At 40.2% G+C, this 22,354-nt stretch overlaps 1 protein-coding gene across 8 annotated transcripts in view; it reads right to left on the reverse strand.

Annotated features, from left to right (window-relative positions):
* The window catches only part of il1rapl1a (interleukin 1 receptor accessory protein-like 1a), a 277,030-nt gene that overhangs the window by 12,058 nt on the left and 242,618 nt on the right, over window positions 1-22,354 (reverse strand). For all 8 annotated transcript variants that reach the window (XM_042427081.1, XM_042427080.1, XM_042427076.1 and 5 more), the window contains one exon: window positions 189-321. In XM_042427081.1, the coding sequence (XP_042283015.1) occupies window positions 189-321 (133 nt within the window). The remainder of the gene's footprint in view (window positions 1-188; window positions 322-22,354) is intronic.

Raw genomic sequence — 22,354 nt, forward strand, 5'->3', positions numbered from 1 at the left:
CAGCTGCTTAGAAGGGAGGGAATAAATCTCTGGAAAATGGTTGGTTTAGTGTATGCAATTTGGAGTTAATGGGCTAAAACATGCAAAACCGTTGGCCCTTTGATATTTTCAAGTGAATCTCTCATTATCATTATTCATTACTGCCACATCTGATGGAATGATTTCAACTCCAGCTGTGTGTTTCTTACTTGATGTCACTCTCCTGGACTCTCTCTTCATCCAGATCCTCTATGAACTTCTCTCCCTTCATCCAGTAGATGAGCGGGCTGACGTCGCCGCTGTAGCCGAAAAAAGCCCGGCAAGTCAGGTTCAAAGCACTTCCTGCAAAGACAGGAGATGACATGCTGTCATGCTTGACAGTCCTGCTGGCTCGTTAAAGGTGCGTGTTTCATGTGCATGGCCCGTAAAATATTGTATCATTTCATATCAGTGCCTTCAAAGTCAGTGACATCAACAGACACTCTTTATATTATTTTGTAGGAAACATGAAGATTTACAATTCTTTGTCAACTGTGCATTACTAATGTATGCTTGTGCACACATTCGTACACTCACACACACTGACCTTGCACACAACTCACATCAAAAGTGGTCCCATGAGAAGACATGTAAGTTGAACACTTACACATTCACTCACCTTGAGGGATATACAGCTTTGATTAAAGCAGACAAGCTGGATCTCAAAAAAAGGTTTCCTCATGTCAACAGCAGACACATATACTGTTATGAAAGCGGATGAACTGTATTGAACACATGAGGGCACTCAAGAGCTTCTTAAAACCCCCCCTGAGACTGTGTATCCATGAGAAAAAGGAAGGCGAAAGGAAGTGAGAGGAGGCTGACAATAATGTTATTTTATTTAGAGCTGCTGCTGGATATGAAGGAAAGCCAGGAGTCAACAATTGCAGTTTGTTGAGAGTTTATATATGGTAGGAGAAGTAAGTGTCACTGAGGAGTCAAAAGGGTCTTTGTTTTGTGAACTGATTATCTCTTTGGTTCAACAGAGAGGGCAAGTAAGAGAAAAGATGATACTTCATGCACCAATTTAAAAAAAAGCTTTGGTTTAGATAATGCAGGTGGTGTTATTTTCCTATTTGAGAAAGATTAAAGGTTAAAAAAAAACTGATAAGGTAGATAAAAAATGTAAACCAAATGTTACATGCAGCACTGGTGTAACATGATTGAAGTTGGCAGAGAGAGGCCCCTTTTGCCACTCATGCAAAACCTTCAGTGTCCATGAACTATTCACATATTACAAAGATAAGGCACTGTTGGCACGTACTATGCACATGTTTATTTTGCATTCCTCTGAAGCGGCATTCTCAAAAGGCCTGGGGTGCAGCAATCACATGCTGCTGCCTCCTAGTGAACCACACAGCAACATGTAAACAACATACAGATGAGGAAGGCTCATAATTCAGTATAGTGTACGGTGGAGGACGCTCCTCTCGGGAGAGCCGATGACTGGCTCCTAGGCATGTGACTCCGGAAAACACTGGAAGAAACACATGAAGAGGAGGAGGAGGGGATGCATTCCCCCAGGATGTATGAGCATGATTGCAAGGTAAACTGTTATTAATGCTTAGCATGTTACAGCACCATGGACAGCTCCCTACAGTCTAGTGCAGGATATACATACATATAGGAGGGAACTATAGCCTCAAAAAGAACTATATTTCACTGAACTCTCTCTGACACAGCCAAAGCTAAATTTTTAAGGATTTACTGCAGGACTGTGTAACGACAGGTCGCCGTTTCTAGATCTCACACTTACAGGGATTTACTACATTTTTTGGCCACTCAGTGTGATGATCTTTGAACTCATCGAACACCACTTACAGCTCTGCACCTTTTTCTAAAATGCCACCGGCTGTGACCAGTGCAACACATGTCTTCAGAGCAAAACTGGTAACTTTATTTCTTACTGTTGTTTTTGTTTGAACTAAGGGCATGCATCCTCTGTACTCCTCCAGCCAACACCACAACGCAGACAGAACTTCAAAAGATTTCAGTAGGCCACTCTCGGCACAAGGAAAGTTTTAAGGCGAGCAGGCCAGGAGGACAGGAGGACACCCAGGAACGAACTGATAGCAGTGTCTGTGAGGAGCAGTGGCTGACATTTTCCAAAGTTCAACAGCCACTCTCAGCTTGGTATTTGTGCACAGCCGGGCTCTACAAAGGCTACACGCTGTACCTACAAAATAGAAACCTCCCGTGTGTGATTACACACGTATGTACATACACGCACAGGTTTTGGTGCAGTACTTACATGTACAAACAGACTTTATAATTTGTACAGCAAACAGGTAACCATACTGTGCAAATTACATATTGTACAACCGTGTATCTCTGTGTGTGCGACACAGATGCAGCATTTCCCTTTACCTCTGTTTATCAGTCTCTCCTGTGCTGTTAGTTTATCCCGCAGATCAGTTGCAAACCAAGAATGTCATGCTGCCAGCAGCCACCGCCTGGAGAGGAAGCTCACTGGGAATCGCAGGAAATTGTCGAAGGCTTCATGCTGTCTAGATCTAATCCAAGAGCAGCACTCGCCCAAATGCTCTCACAGTCACCTTTGTTACTTCTTCCACCACCGCAAACACCAGTGGGTGATGTTACACCCACAGCATCACCATTGGATTCATGGATACACTATGAGAGAGCTGGATATTGTGTTGAAAGATGATCACCATTAATTTAGCTGCTCACCCCGCACATATGACAAAAAAAAAGACAAAAGTTTTTTGTCTTCTTAGTTGGGCCATTACACACGTGAATGACTTTTTTTTTCTCTCCTCGGCCCTGCTTGCTCATTCCATATACTTCACATTGACGCCTCACATATTACAAAAAAAAAAGCTCTAGGCTACATATTATAAGAAAATAATTTTAATAATTAACCTTGTGTGCCATTAAAGTTGTCCTAGCAACAGTTTTACAGATGTGTCTTTTATTGAAGTGGTCTATAGGGAAAGTGCTTTCTGAGCTGCAGGAGATTTTCTTTTTTTGTCGCTGTACCACATTTGGCCATGGGGATACATTGGCAGCAAGGCTGACTCTGCTACACATTCATACATTATTAATACATGTATTAATACACCCATGGTCAAAGCAAATCCTTTGCCACTCCCACTAGCACCCTTCCTTTATTTCTACAACATTTCCAGTGTACAGGTGAAATAAAACCAAAGTTATTTAAAATACCGCTTCTTCTGTCCCGGCTGTAACTGCAGCTACAGGTTGAATTGTAAGGGTGAAGAGCAGTTGAACGACTGTGTTTGCAAGGCTGTTGGAAAAGACGTACAAATATTAGTCAGACACAGAGGAAAGACTGTTTTACATACAGCTCGCATGACTCTGTCATTAGCCTCTGAGCCAGCACTACAATGATGCCGAGTCGGTTAAAGTTTGAGCAGATGGGAGCAGATGGTAGGAAGACTATTAACCAGGACTGGAACAATGAGGTGAATAATTTGCACACTATCATGTTACAAGGTAGGAGGTGCAGCTTTTGAAATCTCTCTGTTCTCTCCTGTTGTCAAAGTCACAGTAGTTTCATTATTATTATAATCTGTTATATCCTCAGAGCAGTTTGTAACTGCTGGTGACTCACAGGAATGGTGTCTGGCTCAACTTGAACTAGTCTTCACTGAGACGCATTATCATTTTTATATGAGTGAGGTGGTAACTTTTGTGCACATGCGCAGGCAGACTAATCAGTCTTAATGATGCGAGCATGTGTGTGTATGTGTGTCTGTGGATTTGAGGAGCTGATCACCGCAGCGTGCAGAACATTCACAAGGTAAAACTTTGTCAAACTTTGGCTCAACCCCAAAAATGTGACGGTCCAACAAAGCAGAGCTGAGTTAAAAAAAAATGATGGCCAGGTGGAAACACAACTAACCTCACAAGACATTTCCACACATTTCCCACAGAATATAATATCAAAATATCACTCTGTGTAGTGAATGAAAGTCTCCACATTTGCTGAGCTAAGCCGTGTATGTAACTATTAATTATCTGGCTATAGTGAAGATTGTTAAATATTTGGAGAGTCTGGAGAGTTACAATAGGAAGATGTTTTAATTGGAAAGGGAAGTTTCACAACGTGAAGACTGTGGAAAATAGATATAATTTGTCTTTTCGGATGCATTGTGAAAAAGATATGCTTTTGAAGCACATAACTGAAGAACAAATGCTAACAGCACTCTAAACAAAGATGAATTTTTGTTACGATATTATGATACTGTGATTCTATTTCAATGGTTATTATTGTTACAGTGAATTTTCAATCTTGTGAAAGCCATACAATACATTGCTAGGAAAACAGACCTGTTAAGCTAAATAAGATTTCACAGGAAATTTTATTTTCAGAAATAACCTTCTTTCTTCTTTCAGGCTTTTGGTGAAATCTCAAAAAAGTCCACCATAGTGTCGTTTTTTTAAAGTTCACAAATAAATTTTCTATTACAAGAATTGGCAAGACTCGGTGTGAAAAATATCCCCCGCTGACTCGAATGTGTGCCTTGTACTGCACTAGAGCATGATTAAGTGTTCTTTGTGTGTTGTTTTTGCCTTCACGCGTGCGTGGGTGTGGAACAAATCCATGTAATCTGAGTGATTGACATCCTCCCCAAGGCTGAGAGTCGGTCACGGCGCCTGATGGAAATGTGACTTAAAGGGATACTTCGGATTTTTTGAAGTGGGGTTGTATGAAGTAGTTACCAATAGTCAGTGTATTACCTGCAGTAGATTTGGGTCAGCACGCTCCCAGTTTGGAGAAGCAGACAGGAGTACTGGCACAGAAACTAAGCACTGTACTGCTGTGGATGGGGCCAGCAGCAAAACATATTTTAGCCACCTTAAAAAAGGCCCACCTAAAAAAAAAAAAAAATCAATTTTTTTAGGTGGCTAAAATATGTTTTGCTGATGCCCCCGTCCACAGCAGTACACTGTTTAGTTTCTGTGCCGGTAGTCCTGTCTGCTTCTCTAAACTGGGAGCGTGCCGACCCAAATCTACTGCGGGCAATACACTGACTTCGGAAAACTACCTCATACAACCCCACTTCAAAAAATCCAAACTGTCCCTTTAAGATCTACCCTCTCTTTTATTGCTGCCTAGCTCCTCTGAGAGTCGTACAGACTTTCATACAGACTGACTACTACTCTGGTCCACAGCAAGCTACAGATGAATACTTGGCAGAGGACAGTATAACTTGAAAGAATAACTCTTGAACCTAATCATAACTAGGTGTGAAGTGGAGTTGATAGGCCATGTTGTATAGAGCGTCAAAGACCCATCCCCTTTGTAAGCTAGCCTCTGTTCTGCTGAGCCTCTGCAACACAAAACTATACTCTCACACAAGACCTCTGTCACTGGTCTGTCTGAAAAGCTGACACTGGGATTTCCTTCCATATTCTTGGCTAGTACTCTATCATTTGATCAAAATATAAAATTATCATTTGTAAGAAATTAACATCATATCCCATGAGTCTTCTTCACAACTGCTGTCAAAGCCTCATGGGATCTGTGGTTCTTGAATGCTAACGAAATAATCAATCTTTCATGTTTAAAGAGCAACTTAAAGGTACCCTGTGGAGTTTTATTGTAAACAAACAAAGTTGTGTTTACATTCGCTGTTCCTCACAAAAACGTAGTGTGTGTATCCTTCTATCCCATTTGTGCATTGCTACATTTCTCAACACTTGACTGCCACTGACTGTCCATCAGTGAAATAGCATGAAACTGTCAGCAAGACTGTATTATTCCACCCGCATGATACCCACAGTACTAGATACCCATTACACCACATTACATTCATTTAGCAGACGCTTATGTCTAAAGCAACTTATAATAACCGCATTCATGAAGGCACTTATTGAATGTGCTTGAGTGCATTCATAGCAGATAAGGATATAGACAGAACATGACATCATGCCTTTAAAAAAAATTATAATAGAAGCCCTCTATTAGAAATTACATGCAAAAATGAAAGCTAGTGGAACAAATGCTGACCCTGAAGTGGGGCAGCTTTGCCTGCCGTCATTGTGTGGCCGGATGAATGAATTAATAAATGAATGAATGAAGTAGTCTGAGTAAATGACTAAGTGACTGACTGCTGAGACTATCAAATGAAGTGTGCTTTGATTTGCCTCAACTCGCGGTGCATGCTTAGCTGATTTTACAGTACTGTATTTGGTTTAATTAGGCTTCACAGAGCGAGCACTCAGATTCAGACAGAGAAATACTTTCCAAGCCAGAGGAGAGGAAACCAAACGCTGCACAGAAAACACTCTGCAGATGCTGTCCAAATTCAGCACAGATGCACACAGCACACAGTGAGATTGACAGATACGCAGACAGAAGGGCAGATGAATGAACAGACAGCCAGAGAGAGAAAAAAAAAAGCCATGTGCATACAAACATGATTATAAACCAACAGACACACACATGCATGTCAATGTCATTTCTGTCTTTTATGTCTCATCTCTTTCTTTTAGAATCTACTGAATAGGCCCCTTGTCTTTCGCATGCTACTGCTAGGAGCAGAGTTGATTTTGTGTGTGACAGCCACCAACATGTTTTATTTGGAGTGCTTTTTGAATAAGTCATAGCCAGAGTGTGTTTGATGTTTCATAACACACTCTGGTCCTCAGCACAACCCAATGTTCTCTTAGTGCTCTATTTCAAGGCAGGGCGAAGTCTGGCACATGAAGCGATACCACATGTCGGTGTATTAATGCGCCCAAAATGCGCTTTGCTCACGTTTTACATCTGCTAAAATAATTTCAGTTAAACTCAACCCCCAGTTCTGCAAACCATTGAATACAGGAGACAGCTTTGGATGCAAAACGTGTCTTCAGCTGACAATGAAAATAACACGATAACTAAAAAAAACAGTATCCTCTTAACATCAAATCACATCCTCAGGGCTGCCTGTTCTCACCAGTCTTCTCTCTGCGTACTCATCTAAAGAAGAGGTTACCAAGGGAAACAGCTGAGTGCGTCATCTCCTTTTTTTCCCACCTTGTCTGGTAGTAAAAGTACTGTTTCATTTTTAAGAGCATTCTTAATTGCAGTATGGTGTTTTACTTTGAATAAGTTAAAAATTATATCTACTTATTCTCGCTCATTAAAATTTTGATCAATTAAGTGCAAATATAGTTTCAAAAGTTTGACCTCGGGATTCAAGCTCTATCCAACTTCACTAAAGTCTGTTCTGAGCTCATAGCAGTTTTGAGCCATGATCATTGGCTTCCACACTGGTTGTGATGTTACAAATATTTGCCCATATGTGCATGTCTCACAGCACAGCTGACGAATATGGAGACAGCTTTCTAGTGATAAACCCTCAACAGACTGTACATCAATCTGTACAGTGAAGGTCACACGAGCAACCATAAGAAACGTCAATTTGTGAGCTTTCTTTACATATATACTGTACATATGGTTAATAAGGTCAATAGGTTATTATGGAGTATTGTGATTTGTTTGTCATTGTTAATGCATTAAACTATTTTTTCACTATTCTATTTGGCAACACGGACATTGCTGTTGTATTCAAACCTTACTAAACCGAATACAACCTTTTTACACTAATCACTGAAAGGGGACGTATCATGCACATTTCCAGGTCTATATTTATATTCAGGGGCTCTACTGGAATATCTTTTTGTGATTGAACGTTTAAAAAAATCCTTATTTATTCTATACTGTCCCTTTGTGCAGCCCCTCAGTTCAGCCTCTGTCTGAAACAGGCCGTTTTTGCTCCTGTCTCTTTAAGGCGCCCATGCCGATGAGCCCACTCTGTTCTGATTGGCCCACTCTTGGAAGTTGCCCCTCAGCGGACTTCTACTGGCTCCGGAGGCTACGTAAACAAATAGTGGTAGTCACGATAACATTGTGAAGTAGTGTGAGATCATGGGAGTTGTTGTCTTCATTGTTAAACAACCAGCTTCTCCCGGTTAGGATTCCCTCAATGTTCATTGTTCAAGTAGTTTTTACTGGGAGCCAAATTATCCGCAGAGGTCTCCTCCTCTCCAAAAGAAATGGACCCGGCGATTAAAACCAGTAAAATCACTGAATAAAGCATTTTCACATTAAAAATCAGTGTTTCTCTGACGCTGTTTGGAGGACACAGGATGTAAAGAGGGGCTGCGAGCTGAGCTGCTGCTGACATCTGCTCAGCTTGTTTCTCTGACAACTTAAGATCCAGACGTTCAGCAGGTTTTTACAGGGAGCTGATTACCCGCAGAGGTCTCTTCCTCTCCAAAACAAACAGACCCGGTGCTAGTGAAAATCATTAGTCGCCCATTGATATTAATGATCATGTGAAATTTCAGCAGCAGCACTCATAATTTTGCAGTGGTGGTGTGCCGCTGCAGAATGAATACAGGGGAAACACTGATGTGCCAGAAAAGCATAAGAGTTAAGAACAACAGACACAGCAACCTTGTCTCTAGCTTGAGTTTATGAATTGGGATTTTAAGTAGTGTTATAAAACTAAGACCCATAAAAGGTCATTTGATCCGTCATCTGAAGTGAAAAAAATCAGCAAAAGTGGAGTTACTGCACACAGCTCTCACACAAAACAGAGATATTCTACAGCCTAGCTTTTGACAGAGACATCAGAGTTTGGGTATTTTATTTTAAGCATTAATTAAAATGGCCAAGCACACAGTGTTTGTATGTGTATATGAATGTGTGTGTCTGAGAGAGAGGCAGAGAGAGAGATAGAGAGAACGTGTTTGTGAAGATTTCCTGTGGATATCGCTGCAGGAGAATCTGATACAAGTCCTGTCAGTCATGATTCTTCCCCCACAAGGTGTGAAACAAGCATGAAAAAGTGCACATGGTACTGTGTAATCCTTTTTCTGCAAACAGGATGGATAAGAGAGAGAAAACAAGACGAGCAATAAATAGACCCATGTGGCTTTGAACAACAAAATTACGATATTTTTTCAAATGGTCTTTAGATAGACTCGTACTTTGTGGTATTTGAGATTGCTTTCAGTTACTATGTGCGTGTGTGTGTGTGTGTGTGTTTCTGTGTTTGTCTGCATGTGTGCTCAGTGTAGCAAAGGGAGGTACATCCATCTGTATAGTTAAAAATGGATGGATCACTGTTGAAAGTGGCAGTGAAGAAAGTCCCTGGTGCATGTTGCATATGATAATACATACATTTTCTGCACGCTTTCTTATGTAAACTACATGTAGTCTCAGATTCACCCCACGATCACTGAGCAGCACACTTTTACAATATACGAATGCTCTGGTTAAGGGCAAGGGAGAGAGATGAACTAGGGGGGGGGGGCAGAATGTGATAAAAAATAGAGAATTGAGAAAGACTGTGAACGACAGCTGGTCAGCATCAACAAAAATTCACTAGAGAACCTTGAAATTTTCATTCCAATCCCCATCGCTAAAAATATCTGATCCCGCTTCTTCGTCCAGGCTCATCTCTCAATGCAGAAGGGGGCATCTCCAGAGAATCATAACCGGGCAGGTGTGTTTACTGTTTTCTGGTTGTATCAGGTAGTGGAATGTTGAGCTCAGAAGTCCAAATCTGTCTATCAACATTCCTTTCCTATAGCCGCCCGCAGGTTACCATGACAACGTCTACTGTGCTGGGTAGGAGCAGCTCTGCAGGCTCTGCCAGGACGGGAACTAAAGACAGGTACTGTACTGTGCCATATTAGGGCCTCTGTGGATTTCTGCCAGCAATCAAAGTCTGCTCTAATTTGGAGGAAGGCCAAATTCTGGGTGAACAAAGCCAGAAAATGTTAGCAATGTTTTGAAAACATTACAATACCTGCAAATTAGTCCTATGTATAAATGTGGCTATTTGTTCGTAGTATAGCAGTGAGCTGATGTGGAACGATGACGATAGGCTGAACTGATTACTTTTTACTCTGCATTGCGGAGAAGTGCAGGTCGGAGTGAGGTGGGGGAATTGGAGGGGTGCGAAGTACAGCGAAAGAGCGGATTGGAGGATTTGGTCAGAATAAGTGGAGGAATAAGTTAGGGCGATGAGAACATGAAAGAGTTGGGGGCCCACCCCCCACCACCTCAGCCTCTCTTCTGTTCTAATATCGTCCCCTCTCCCGAGACAAGCCCTTAATTACCATTACAAGCCTGAGAGCTTTTAACAGAGGAGAATCCTGCTTCTTTTCCTCTCTGTCGCTCCTTCTCCCCATTTGTTCTGTGGCCCTTGATGATCCGTCAGGGAAATGTAAGCCTTTAATTACCGGTAAAAATTACGGCCTTTGTGAACAGGTAGTTGGTGCCCTCGCTTTCATCTCCCCTTTCGTCTGCTAATCGTCCCCTTTTGATGACATAATAGGTGCTCTGTCCGAGGCAGCAGAAGACAGAGGCCCATTATACCATGAAAGGAACTGTGGGGGATTATGCAATGATGTGATGATGAACTAAATAATGCTCTTTTATCTTTCTAGCGATTTCCTACTGACTGAGGGATCAACATGCAACAAGTGCCAGTGCCCCACCTCTTCCTCAATCTCAAGCCTTGTCCATATCACATGACAATGTGATATTGTGTACCATGGGAAGAGAAATCAAATTCCTCAATACACCCCAGTTCACCCATGTTGTGAACCCTTGCCTCTCTAACCTTTCGATACTCTGGGATACTGTAATTTAGACATTTTGAGAGTACTGTGTCTTGTTCTCTTACAAAGTGTCTTTGTTGCTCATGTCTTATCCTTGCTGCAGGCTCCACATCCTCCTTTTCTTTTATGCTTTGTCCATTTTAACACGAGGGTTTTGGGAACATTTTTCCCCACTACTGTAGGTTCATGTGAAATCTCCTTTTATGGTCAAAATGAGACCAAAGACAATGTCATTTTCCCTCAATAACACTGGGTGTCAAGTTTCTGAAAAATGTTTTCCAAGAGAGAAAGCAAGGGCACTTTACCTGCTGAAAAGATTTGCCACTGACCAAGCAAATATTTTGAAAATGAGAATTAATGTTATTATTTTTAATGATGAAAATGATGAGATAAAGGAAAAGAAATAAAAAGGTGTAGAGAAAAGAACGCTGCAGCTAAAAGACAAGTGTGGGCATGCAGAGAATTAGAGAGAGGGAGCTGTAACTGGCCCCTGTCCAGGGGGCTGGAGGCCAATTAAATGGTGTGATTTGAACACTTGACGAGGAACATCACTTTAACGAACGACCCAAGAGTTGCCTGGCTGCAGGCGCTGACCCACTGACCAGAATACCAACTGAGATCAGACCAACTCAAACAAAACCAGAGCTCACAAACCAGGCTCAGGTCACACAAACCCAGACCATCCACAATCAACACAAGTATCTTTGTGGACTTTATCACACCCCTGTCACACACTTGTGCCATCTGTCTTCTGTCAACAGAAGGGCCCCCTAATCCCTCACCGCACCATATTTCCAAACTGAAATTAATGGTGTTGCCTGTGAGTAAAGCAGGTTGGAACGTGTGGAAGCTTTTTTGGTTGGACTAGAAAAAAAAAATGATGATAAACATATAATTTATTAGTAATACTTGAAATATACCATTACAGCCTACGATGAAAAGATGATCATTGATAATTATTGACAAGGAAACGTAAGGAGTTATTGTTTGATGTGAAAGTTAGAGTTTTAGTAATACCATTTCAATATGTGTACAGTTTTTAGAGGTAACAAAAAATCAGAGTATCTTTCAGTCAGTAGGGTTTCGAGTTCAGAGGAGACTGAGAGTTTAGAGGCTTGTGGCTGAAGAATGGTTGGGATAAATGCCAAATTGGATGGAAGATCTGGTCAAGCATAGTGAACAACTTGTCCTCTCTCCTTAGTAACCACTGTTGAGGTGTTAATGAGACAGGAGAGGCACCTAACGACGCCTGCTGCTGTCAACAGAATACAAATATGAAGTAGAATAGTTACACAAAGTAATACATGGTGCTTCACTTTAAGACTAAAATAACAGAATACAGCGCATGGAATGAATAAATGGCAGATTAATAGAAAAACGAAGAAAACGTCAAGAACAATAAATCACATGAGAAGTGGCGCACAGATCTTACCAACCCAAATTATTGAGCAATGAGAAAAAAATACATTTTTAGCTGAGATTTAGAAGAAAGTGTTGAAGGAGCTGGGAACAATGGACAGAACATTGTGTTGCTAGTAGCAACTGGCAGAGTTCTATATAACATTGTTCCATCCACAGTTTTGTCAGATCTGTGACCAAACAAATATTGACAGCTTGTTTTATCTACTCTGCAAATGCCCATGTTGGACCATCATCTTGTACATGTATGTTGGATGTTTATTGTAGCTATTTTTTGACTGTTGTTTGAGCAGCAAAGAGCTGAGGGCTGAGTCTGAGGTGATAACACTGTAAAAATTTCTTTACTTGTTTTTTGTTCCTGGGTAGTTAAGTGTTATTTCCTAATTGCTTATGCCTAAAAATGATAGAAAATAGCTATTATTCTCTTCAAACTTTGCTTTTGTGACCAGGACAGTGATATATTGAAACTGAAAATGGGAGAATTTGCACATTTTCATTCACACAAAGTCAGAAAAAACAACATATGAATCACCGGATATGATGATGGGAAATAAATTTTCTGTGGTCACTTTTGTACAACTTTAGTATAAATACATGTTAATTTTGATTCATACATCTTTTTTACTTCATGTAGGGGATGGGAAGATTTGTATTGGTGCACTGGCATAAACATTCACTATGCAATTGCATGTGTGCACTGGATACATCATTACTAACATCTTTGCATCGGTAAATCCAATTTATTTATATATAATTATTAGTAGAGGCCCTATGCCTGTACTATTTAGAACCAATTTAGACCAATAATTTGTGACCAATAATAATATTTCGATTGATTCCTCCTGTCTAAACTGTTCCTCAAGTGCGCTGGCATGCTACAGCTTTGGTGTGCTGTCAGAACGTTCCTGTCATGTGGGAGAAGCAGGAATGGACCAGAACACAGAGTTGACAAAAATCTTCATTAACGTTGAAACGGTCAAGGACAGAACAGGGCAAAACCAAACGAACCGAACAGGACAAATGATCCAGCAGAGACTGAACAGAAAACCAGGACTTAAATACAAACTAACCTAATCAGACAATGAGGAACAGGTGACAAGACACAGGGGCAGGCTGGGAGCTGATAGGCTGAGAAGACAGGACAGGGCTAACGAGGGAAAATACAGGTCAGGTGCAGGGAGGAGCGCATGAACACACAAGGGAAACACAGTAACAAAACCAAAACCCAGAAAACACAATACTCTAAATGCAACCCACACCAACCCATCAAAGAACCACCAAGAACCTAAACCCAAGTACACAACACACCAGGCTAAACAACAAAAGGCAGTCCAAACCCACCACTCAAATATAACAAGAAAACCCATATGACCAGAAGGACTAAACAGAAGTGCAAACCAGGAAACCCCAAAGAACACAAAAACACAAAGAGACCAAAAAACGCACAAAGTCCAAGCAGGGTGTGACAGTTCTGGGTGGAACTTGTGCTCTAGAATTATTGTTTTGCACATCGGAGTAAGTGAAATTTTAAAAAATTTTGACGGTAATTGTTTGGGTCACGGAGTATATACATGTAAACTGAAGACAGAGAACACTTCACTACAAAGGAATTGTGAAAAGGCCTGTTTGTGAAAGGTCCAGGTGTTTTTTTAGAAGTCAAAAATAGGGATGGATCTTTTTCAGTCCTGATACCGATACCGATACCTCGGCTTTGGGTATCAGCCAATACTGAGTACCGATCCAACACCAGTGTTTAATTAGTACACTGTATGCCTCACTGTGGAAGAGATGGGGATTGTTCTTTTATGTGTAAGGCAACATCAGGCTTGACTTAAATGTTACTTTCCTAACTTTGTAAAACAAAATGTAACAAATGAATACATAGATATAAATTTACTGAATTGTTATTTATTAAAATAATGGTATCCAATACCAGATTGGCGCATTATGACCGATACCCGATCCAGCTATTTGAGTCAGTATCAGACCGATACCAGTATTGGTGCATCTCTAGTCAAAAAGAAACAGCATAAATGAGATACTTACTAAGTTGCAGCACTAGAGAAACAAATATGTAAAGTAACGATGGCATTTTTTGTTTAAGGAATAAAATCAAACTCTGTACCATATTGATTTGCATATAGCATCATTCTTTTGCATTGCGTCAAACTGCATTGCGTGGAATCAAATTGTGTTGAATCATATTACATTGCAATAGGGGTGAATCATATCATATTGCATTGGTAGTTGCTTCATATGTATCTTTAATGTATTGGATTGTTGGTAATGGATTGAGATGTGTATTGCATCAACCTCGGTGATGGAGATGCACATCTCGACTTAATTTGAATGAAAATGTGAAAATTCGCCTGTTTTCCCATTGGAGATAGGTAAATTTCAAAATATCATTGTCCTGTTCACAAAAGCAAAGTTTGAAAGGAACAATAGCCATTTTCTGTACTTTTTAGGCATTAGCAATTAGGAAATAACACTTACTACCCAGGAACAAAAATTGTGTTGAATAGTGTAATAGAGTTTCGAATAATACGGAGCTGCTAGTTTGGTAAGTATTCTCCACTTTGAAGTCCCATTTCAAATGTTTGAAAGACTTTTGAAAGACATAAAGGAATTATATATCTGGTGATTAGATGTTTCTTACCAAAATGCACCTTGGGGGACGTAGGTTTTTATGGACACAGGCTTGTACCTTTCACATTTTATCAGAGAACAAGATATTTTCTAACACAGTTGCTCATCTTTTGTACTGATTATTCAACCAGGAGAGTTTCATGCCCATCCAAGCCTTGGAAGAGCTTCAACTGCCAGTTCTCTAACATTGTCTATAAAGAAAATGAAAAGTATTTTTACTTCCAGAACCAGGGGCGTTTGAACATAACACCTCCTCCTTCGCAACTCTAACTATAGAGTAGGTAACCATTAATTTACTGTTGGGATAACTGTTGATGTTCTGAATTTTCTCCTTTTTACTCTTGAAAAAAAAGTATCTGAGATTATTTACTGTGTTGCACTTCTTATGAGGACTTAATGTTGTTCCTTCACGGGTGATGAGGCACAATCTAACTAATTTGACAGTTAGTCTGTACTTTTGTGAACCTACTTTTCTTTTTACTGTAGAAATCTCTTTTAATCTCTTTTTATTGTACTTATCGCCTCTAACTTTTATCTTTATAGCTTTATAGCTGAGGTTTATGTTACAACTGAAAGACTTTTAGACAGAAAGCTGATGCATTCAAACCAATTTGGAATAAATTACATTCATTGTTTATTTACAAACCAGAGTATACATTACACTAATTTGCAGTTTAATAGTGACAGGACTTGCTCATGCCATTTGTAACCAGCTGTAATAATTTAATGCACATTATATGTGATTTTCTTTTTTTTTTGCACACCCTCTAGAGCTTTACAGATACCTCTGGCTTTATGCACGTAGCCTGACTTTAGAATAGCAGATCTAAGGAATTAATTTACTATTTTGCTTTCATCTTGTTTCTCTATGCAAGAAGAGATCACATATCTTCACTTCCCTCTGTATCTCTTCTTTATCCTCCAGATATGTCGTCCCTCCGCTTTGCAGCTAACATTTTTTCCGAACCACCTTTTCCGGGTGCTCATCTAGCTATTTCCTCTAACCAAAGCTTCTGGCTTATCTTCTGAACATCACCTCAACCCTCCTTGTCCTATTTTTTTCTCCATTACCTGCAATCTCTCTCTGTTCTCCTCAAAGCACATCCCTCCACACACACACACACACACACACTTCCAGCCATCCCTCATCCTTTCTATAGCACAAAGGGGTGTCCACCCCTCTTCACCTCCAGCCCCTTGGGCCTCTTATCGCACGTCTAGCACTCTGTCCTCCTTCTCACCCTCTGCTTTTGGAGCCGGACCCTCAAATCTCAACACACCACTTCAGCTCCTTTCAGTTTAGATGCATGGGCCTCACTACCCCTCCTCCTCTCTGTCTGTCTGTCTCTCACTCTTCACTCTCTCACCCTCCCTCCTTGTCATCTCTTTCTCTTCCCTGTTTCACTTGTCTGATTCTTGTTTCCCTCCATCACATTACCATCACAACCCCTCCACCCTACCCCAGAATCCACCAAGAGCATGTCCGATAAATTCAGAGCTTTTTCAGTGGGAGTGCAGATTGAGCTCTAGCCGCAGGGGGCCTATGTGTTGATAAATCTAAATCAAGGCTGACAAATGACTTGTGCCGAGTGGGCTGGAGACATTGGGACAGGGGCACTGGGGAAAACAGAAATGTTTACACACTAACACAGGCTGATGATGTCCCCTGGTACTTGAAAAGCGCTGAGATAATTTCACTCTGGCAAATACCTGTGGGAACTGTGCAGAGCTGCTTCTTAGGATGACTTTCAGCCAATCAGAGTGGCAACGAGGGAGCGCAACGTTAATTACTGCAATGATTTCCTGTGAGAAGTAGACTGTACTTGATTTGTGTGTGTATTTGCATGCCTGTGTGTCTTCCTACAGAATATATATACCAGGGTACAGCACAGCATCAATCAGCGTCTCCTTGTCTCCAAAAGAGATTAAGTAAGCTGCACTGCACAAATCCTTATAGTGATGACTCATCACTCATTTTTCCTCAGTTTCTGTCACTTTGAGCCTAACCTTGGAGTCTAATGTCCTGTTACTGTAATGATGTCAAATGTTCTCTAGAAGTCTAACAGGGCGTCCTCACGATGATCCGAACTATGAATTCTTGCTAGGAGCCTATTTTGAAGACATCAAAACGCAACACATCCTATCCTATTTTCACTTTTCTCCTTTTGTCCCTGAGGATCATTACTTTAAAAGAATACGACTGGGATCTGGTTTCTATAGTAACAGAAAAGTTCACTTTGCCTTCCCAGCTTATCTATGAGCAAAGCAAATAAAAAGCAGTGGCAAAGTGATATGTAAATAAAGTTATTATTATTATTCTCAAATGATGAATAAGGACCAATCCATCATTAAAGTATAATTTAGCCTCGACTTATCCACTGTTCGTTGGGCTCAGAGAAAGTGTGTGTGACAACAGAAGCTGTGCCTTATGGTGGACTCTAATTGATCCTATAAAGAGACAGGTATTACCAGCGAGGCAGCGTGGTAATTCATTTCAGAGACAAGTGGCCCTGAGATACACTCAGAAATATACAATTCCAGCGGTCATGGATGTGTTCGTTTGCTTGAGCGTTCATGCATATACAACAAGGGCGAAATCTTCAGTCAGATATTGAATAAGACCAATAGGTCGGCTCGGCTCCTTATGTAGATAGCCACATGCTATCTGGAAGTAACCAATCACCACACAGATCAGTCAGCCTCCTATTTGCATTCAAATGCACACACACACCTGGCACAAGGCTGATATTTTCAGTATTAACTCTTCAGCAAGGCCTGTGCTATGCATCTGGTGTGTTTTAGAGTTGGTTTAACTCTGAATATTGAGAGGGACAGATTAGCTTTCTTGTAGTTGTTGGAGATTTGATGACTATTCATCAGGCATGTGCATTAGTTGAGAGGTTGGGATCAGGGCACAAAATTAGCACCAGCCACCAGCCAAATGCTAGGAAAATATGCAAGTGGCTTGTAGATTTGCTTCACTCATCATTCTAAAAAAACAATGGTAATCTATTGAGTGACTGGTATGATTTGAACATCCAGAATAAGGGTCTCTGGCACAACTTCACCTATTTCCAAGGTGCACAGAGAAGGGAAAGAAGTCTAGAGAGATGAGAACTCCAGCAACACTTGTAGTATGAAGAACAACTTTATTAGTTGACCTACACGATGAGTTCTCAACTCTCAAGATTTGAACATTCACTAGCCGTTTGGTTGGTGGACAAAAAAGTTAATTTTGCACCCTGGTTGGGATTATAAAGAGTCTAAGATTTGACAACTCTGAATGATCTTTAGGCAGGGGTCTACTATTAAAGATTAAATGTGCAAAGAAAACATCAAACACAAGAAAAACACATGTAACAGCAGTGAATAATCTTTCCAGTCTCATTATGACTGAGGAGACCTTGTCCTGGAAAACATCAGTGAATTTCTTTCTTCATAATGCCAGCCTTACTACGGTATCATTTGGATATGCTTAGAGAAGAGTGTCAGGACTACAAAATATATATTTTTACTGTAAGTGAAGATCTGCAGAAATGTCCAACCAGTAAGGCAAACAGCTGAGATAAATATAAAGACAATTTACATGTTGATTCCCAGTAACTTAATTAAAGTTGTTAATTGTCCGGGCCAGGCTGTGACTCTAACAATGACCTGAGTGGTTTGAGGGAGAGCAAGACAGGTTCAACTAGCCTCATTTTTAATTCAAAATTTTGAATAAGTACACACTGTGGTCGTCAGATGGCTGTTAAAACAGGTTGGCAGAGAAGAATTTGGATAAAAAAGAAACAACCATGTTGCGCCAAGTGTGAAACAGAATAAGTGGTCTATTTTATTATAGAATGCCCAAAATGTCTAACACTACAGAATTAGAAAGAACATTTCCACACCTCAAAAATTACAATCTTTGCTTCCCTTCCAAAAGAAAAGCCTATTCAATCTCTCCTTTGAAACTGTTCATGTCGCAGGAGAACATATAATTGCTTGTCATAAAGCAAGCCATTCAGTGAAGGACATTTTCTTCTTTTTTCTATATTTTTATCTATATTTTTATATAAAGGGAACAGAGAACTTTCCTCCTTTCACACTCTGTTACATGGTGTTACAGTTAGCAGTTGCTTCTGTCTAGAGTATGTCCTTTAATGAAACATCTCACAAAAAGAGTACACAATGACAATCCATTCATCCACTCCCTATACCTGGCAGGCACGCCCTGGACGGAGTGCCAGTCTATTGCAGGGCACAGCTCTTCAGAATTTACAAGGAATATTTACTATGAGGGCAAACATCATTAATCAATCTGGATGTAAACTGCAAGATGATGAAGACTCTTGTGTCAGGTCTCGTTACTTTTGTGGGAGTCTAGTTGCCTTAGCAGAATTGCAGCTCACCCAAACGTCTCCATACTCTCCTGTCTACAGCCAAAATACAGCTATGAGCTTCAATCAAAGAAAGTCTCCTTCAGTCACATAGGGCTCCCAAACAAATATACACTTGAAACCTGCCAAAACTGAAACAAGCACAATATGTGTGATATGTTGAAGTGGCTGAGCAAATTGTTTTATTCATGTTTTGGGATCGACCAGTAACAGTTTGACTAGTGAGGACACCCTTTCTCCATACTTTGGTCCAGTCATTGGTGCCTAATGTAGTGTCATCATTGCAGATGGTTCACTCTGAATTGCAGTAATTGAATATCTTAATGAACTACATGATACACTCAGTAATAATGAGTAGTAGTAAATCCCCAGGCTGGAATTGACCTGTCTACCTCACTTTTTGTGAAACTTTTGGTCCAATGTTTCATCAAGGAAGCAAAGACGAAAACTTTCTGAAATACTTGAGATAAACACTGCAATTATTACTATTTTGCATCACACTCGCTTTTGGCGTTAGCACTTCATATTCACAGGACATTAAGCTGTTTCATTAACTTACACTTTAAAAGAAATTTCACTTCACTTCAACTGTTTTAACTGATTACATGTCTATGTGACATGTGAACTAATTTTTACTCTTCAGCTGACAGCTAAACTACTTTCGGATCTTAGACTTTAACTGAAATTTCAACTGCTTACAACATACACACACTTTTCCTTTTACCACTTACATGTCAACTGACATTTTAACAGTATTAATCTATTAGTCCTGAACTGCTTTCATCTCTTACATGTCAAATGACATTTCAACTGTATTCCTCTCTTTCTCTTCCACTGACATGTTTAACCCTTGCAGGTCTTCACCTTTGAACAAAATGTCTTCTTCAAACCTCTACCTCCCACAACATTGACTACTTACTATTATATCACTCACCTCAAGGAACACACACACACGCACAAATGAAGCACATGGCCTGGACGCCTACCATTTGTCAGTCAGATCAAGTTCAACAAAGTACTGTAAAACCCATGGACTTTAAAATGTAGTTTTAGATTTCTATGTCTATTGTCGATGTCGATTGTCTAAGAACAATTACTATTGTATGTAAGTATGTGTGTATATCACCTAATACCACTGCCTTTAAATCAGGAAATGTATCATTAACCCAGTCCTGTCATCTCTGACTAACACTAAGGTAATGCTTATCACCATTCTGCCTGTTTCACTCTAAAAACACTAAAGCTACTATCCAAAATGAAAAAGTCTATCTAAAGACTATCAATTTTGAATAAAAGAGTAACAGCAGTCAGGAGTTTAACCAGCCTGTTCATGGACAGGAGGTAATTGTGTCTGCACCCCCTGAACTCTGCAATCCCTGTGACTGGCCAGGATGCATCTTTTGGGCAAGCAGACCAAAACTTTATAATAGTTTCTTATCTGGCTGTTTTTTTCTTGCTCTTGTTCTGCCCTTTTGCCATGCCGGTGGAATTCTAGCTTTTTCTAGTCTGAAGATGTGATTCGGAACAATAGGAAGTGAAACTAGGAGAAACTAGGAGAGCCTAAAACAGGAGCTCTCCTCCAATGGAGACTTTTCCAAATCTGGACCAGCTGAATTATTCATCATTTTGAGATCCAGACTCCAGCTTTTAACCACAGCACCTCCAACTCTCTGTAATACTCCACAGGAAGCCTCCCCAGGGAGCAAGCAAGTATTTCTACAAAATCTCCATCAACTTGCTTAAACCCTGGTGCTTTCATAATTGGTAACTTCAACTGGCAATTCAGAACTAAGCTGCTGTATCGTTGATTTGACTCGCTGCTTCCCAGGTAACAGTCACCTTATCTGTTTATCAGGTTCTCATACCAACTACGCAATAGATAATACTGCATCATTCATTTCAATCATTCACTAGGAGGACTATTTCCCTATTATTATACATACTCTAGTATGAGTCATGTCAGTGGATGAATTATTTTTCATATTTGAGTCGTGCACAATAATGATTCATTGAAATCATAAAACTATTTGAGTGCACAAATTCCTAAAATTATGTTAAAACACCTACATCATGCCCTGGCAACATTCACGGTTTGATTTCTGGCTGGGGGACCTTTGTTACATGACATACCCCTGTCTTTCCATGTTTACTCTCTCTCTCTCTACTGGTTGTGAAATAAAGGCACACCTGCCAAAAAAGAATCTTAAAAAACAAAACAAACAAACAAAGAAAACACCTATATCCTGGGTGGAGAATAACGAAGGAGGGTTCTCAATCAAATACACCAGATAAACTAGCTGTTCCCACCTTTTGTGGCCACTGAGCTGTTCTGAGCTGTTATAGCCAAGCAATGTAAACTCACGAGCCCGTTGCATGTATCTATTAGCTGTGAGACTGATGTTTTCTTCTCAGATTGTTTTAATTTCATCATTTTTAAAATCCTGAAGGTGTAAAACCCTCCACAGGTATGGCTATGTTTTGGGTTGACCAACCCTGATCTAGGTACAGGGAACTGGTGGGATTTTTAAACTTCTGCACAAACATACAGACCCAGAGCCAGGAGAGCCTGACTAAAGTAATGCAGAAGTCCTACAGGATTCAAAGTATTGAAATAGTCTACTTAATTTTGCCTTAAAAGGAAAGGATGCAAGCATGCTGATTATCCTGATAGATGCTGAGTCCCACCTCTGAAATTTTGACGATGCAAGTGTAATACTTGTATTGTTGTAACTCTTGTATAGTTAGTAATATTATGTCATAACCAAGAGGGTACTGAGTGGGCCAGTGTTTTCATTATTCCCAACAAACCATCTGCTGCTAGCTCACACACACACACACACACACACACACACACACACACCACAAATGTAAATCTGAGTTACAGATTCAATGCAGAGGCCCACTAAAAAGCTGTTCACTGAACTTTGTAATTATACTACAAGATGTTGCTGTATCAAATCTTCTATCATACAAATTACAACCGGAGGCGTTCAAGCGATAGCAACCTGGGACCATATTGAGGATCAAACAATGTACCATCAATGAAAATAGAAACAGGTGAAAAGTTCAATCAAGCAAGTTTGTGACTTCATAAAAATGTCTGTATTTTGTGATACTTTGACTGATCTCGTTCTGGCTAAAAAAACTCTTCGGTCCTCAAACTTGTTGCAAGGCCATCTGCATTTAAAAGCCAATGGGTTTGGACAGAAAAAAAACATCAGTGAAATTCAAATAAAGCTCCTCTTATGTTTCATATCCGCCATCCAATTTCACTATGG

Source organism: Thunnus maccoyii, chromosome 11 (genome assembly GCF_910596095.1).
Source record: "Thunnus maccoyii chromosome 11, fThuMac1.1, whole genome shotgun sequence".
Lineage (NCBI taxonomy): Eukaryota > Metazoa > Chordata > Actinopteri > Scombriformes > Scombridae > Thunnus > Thunnus maccoyii.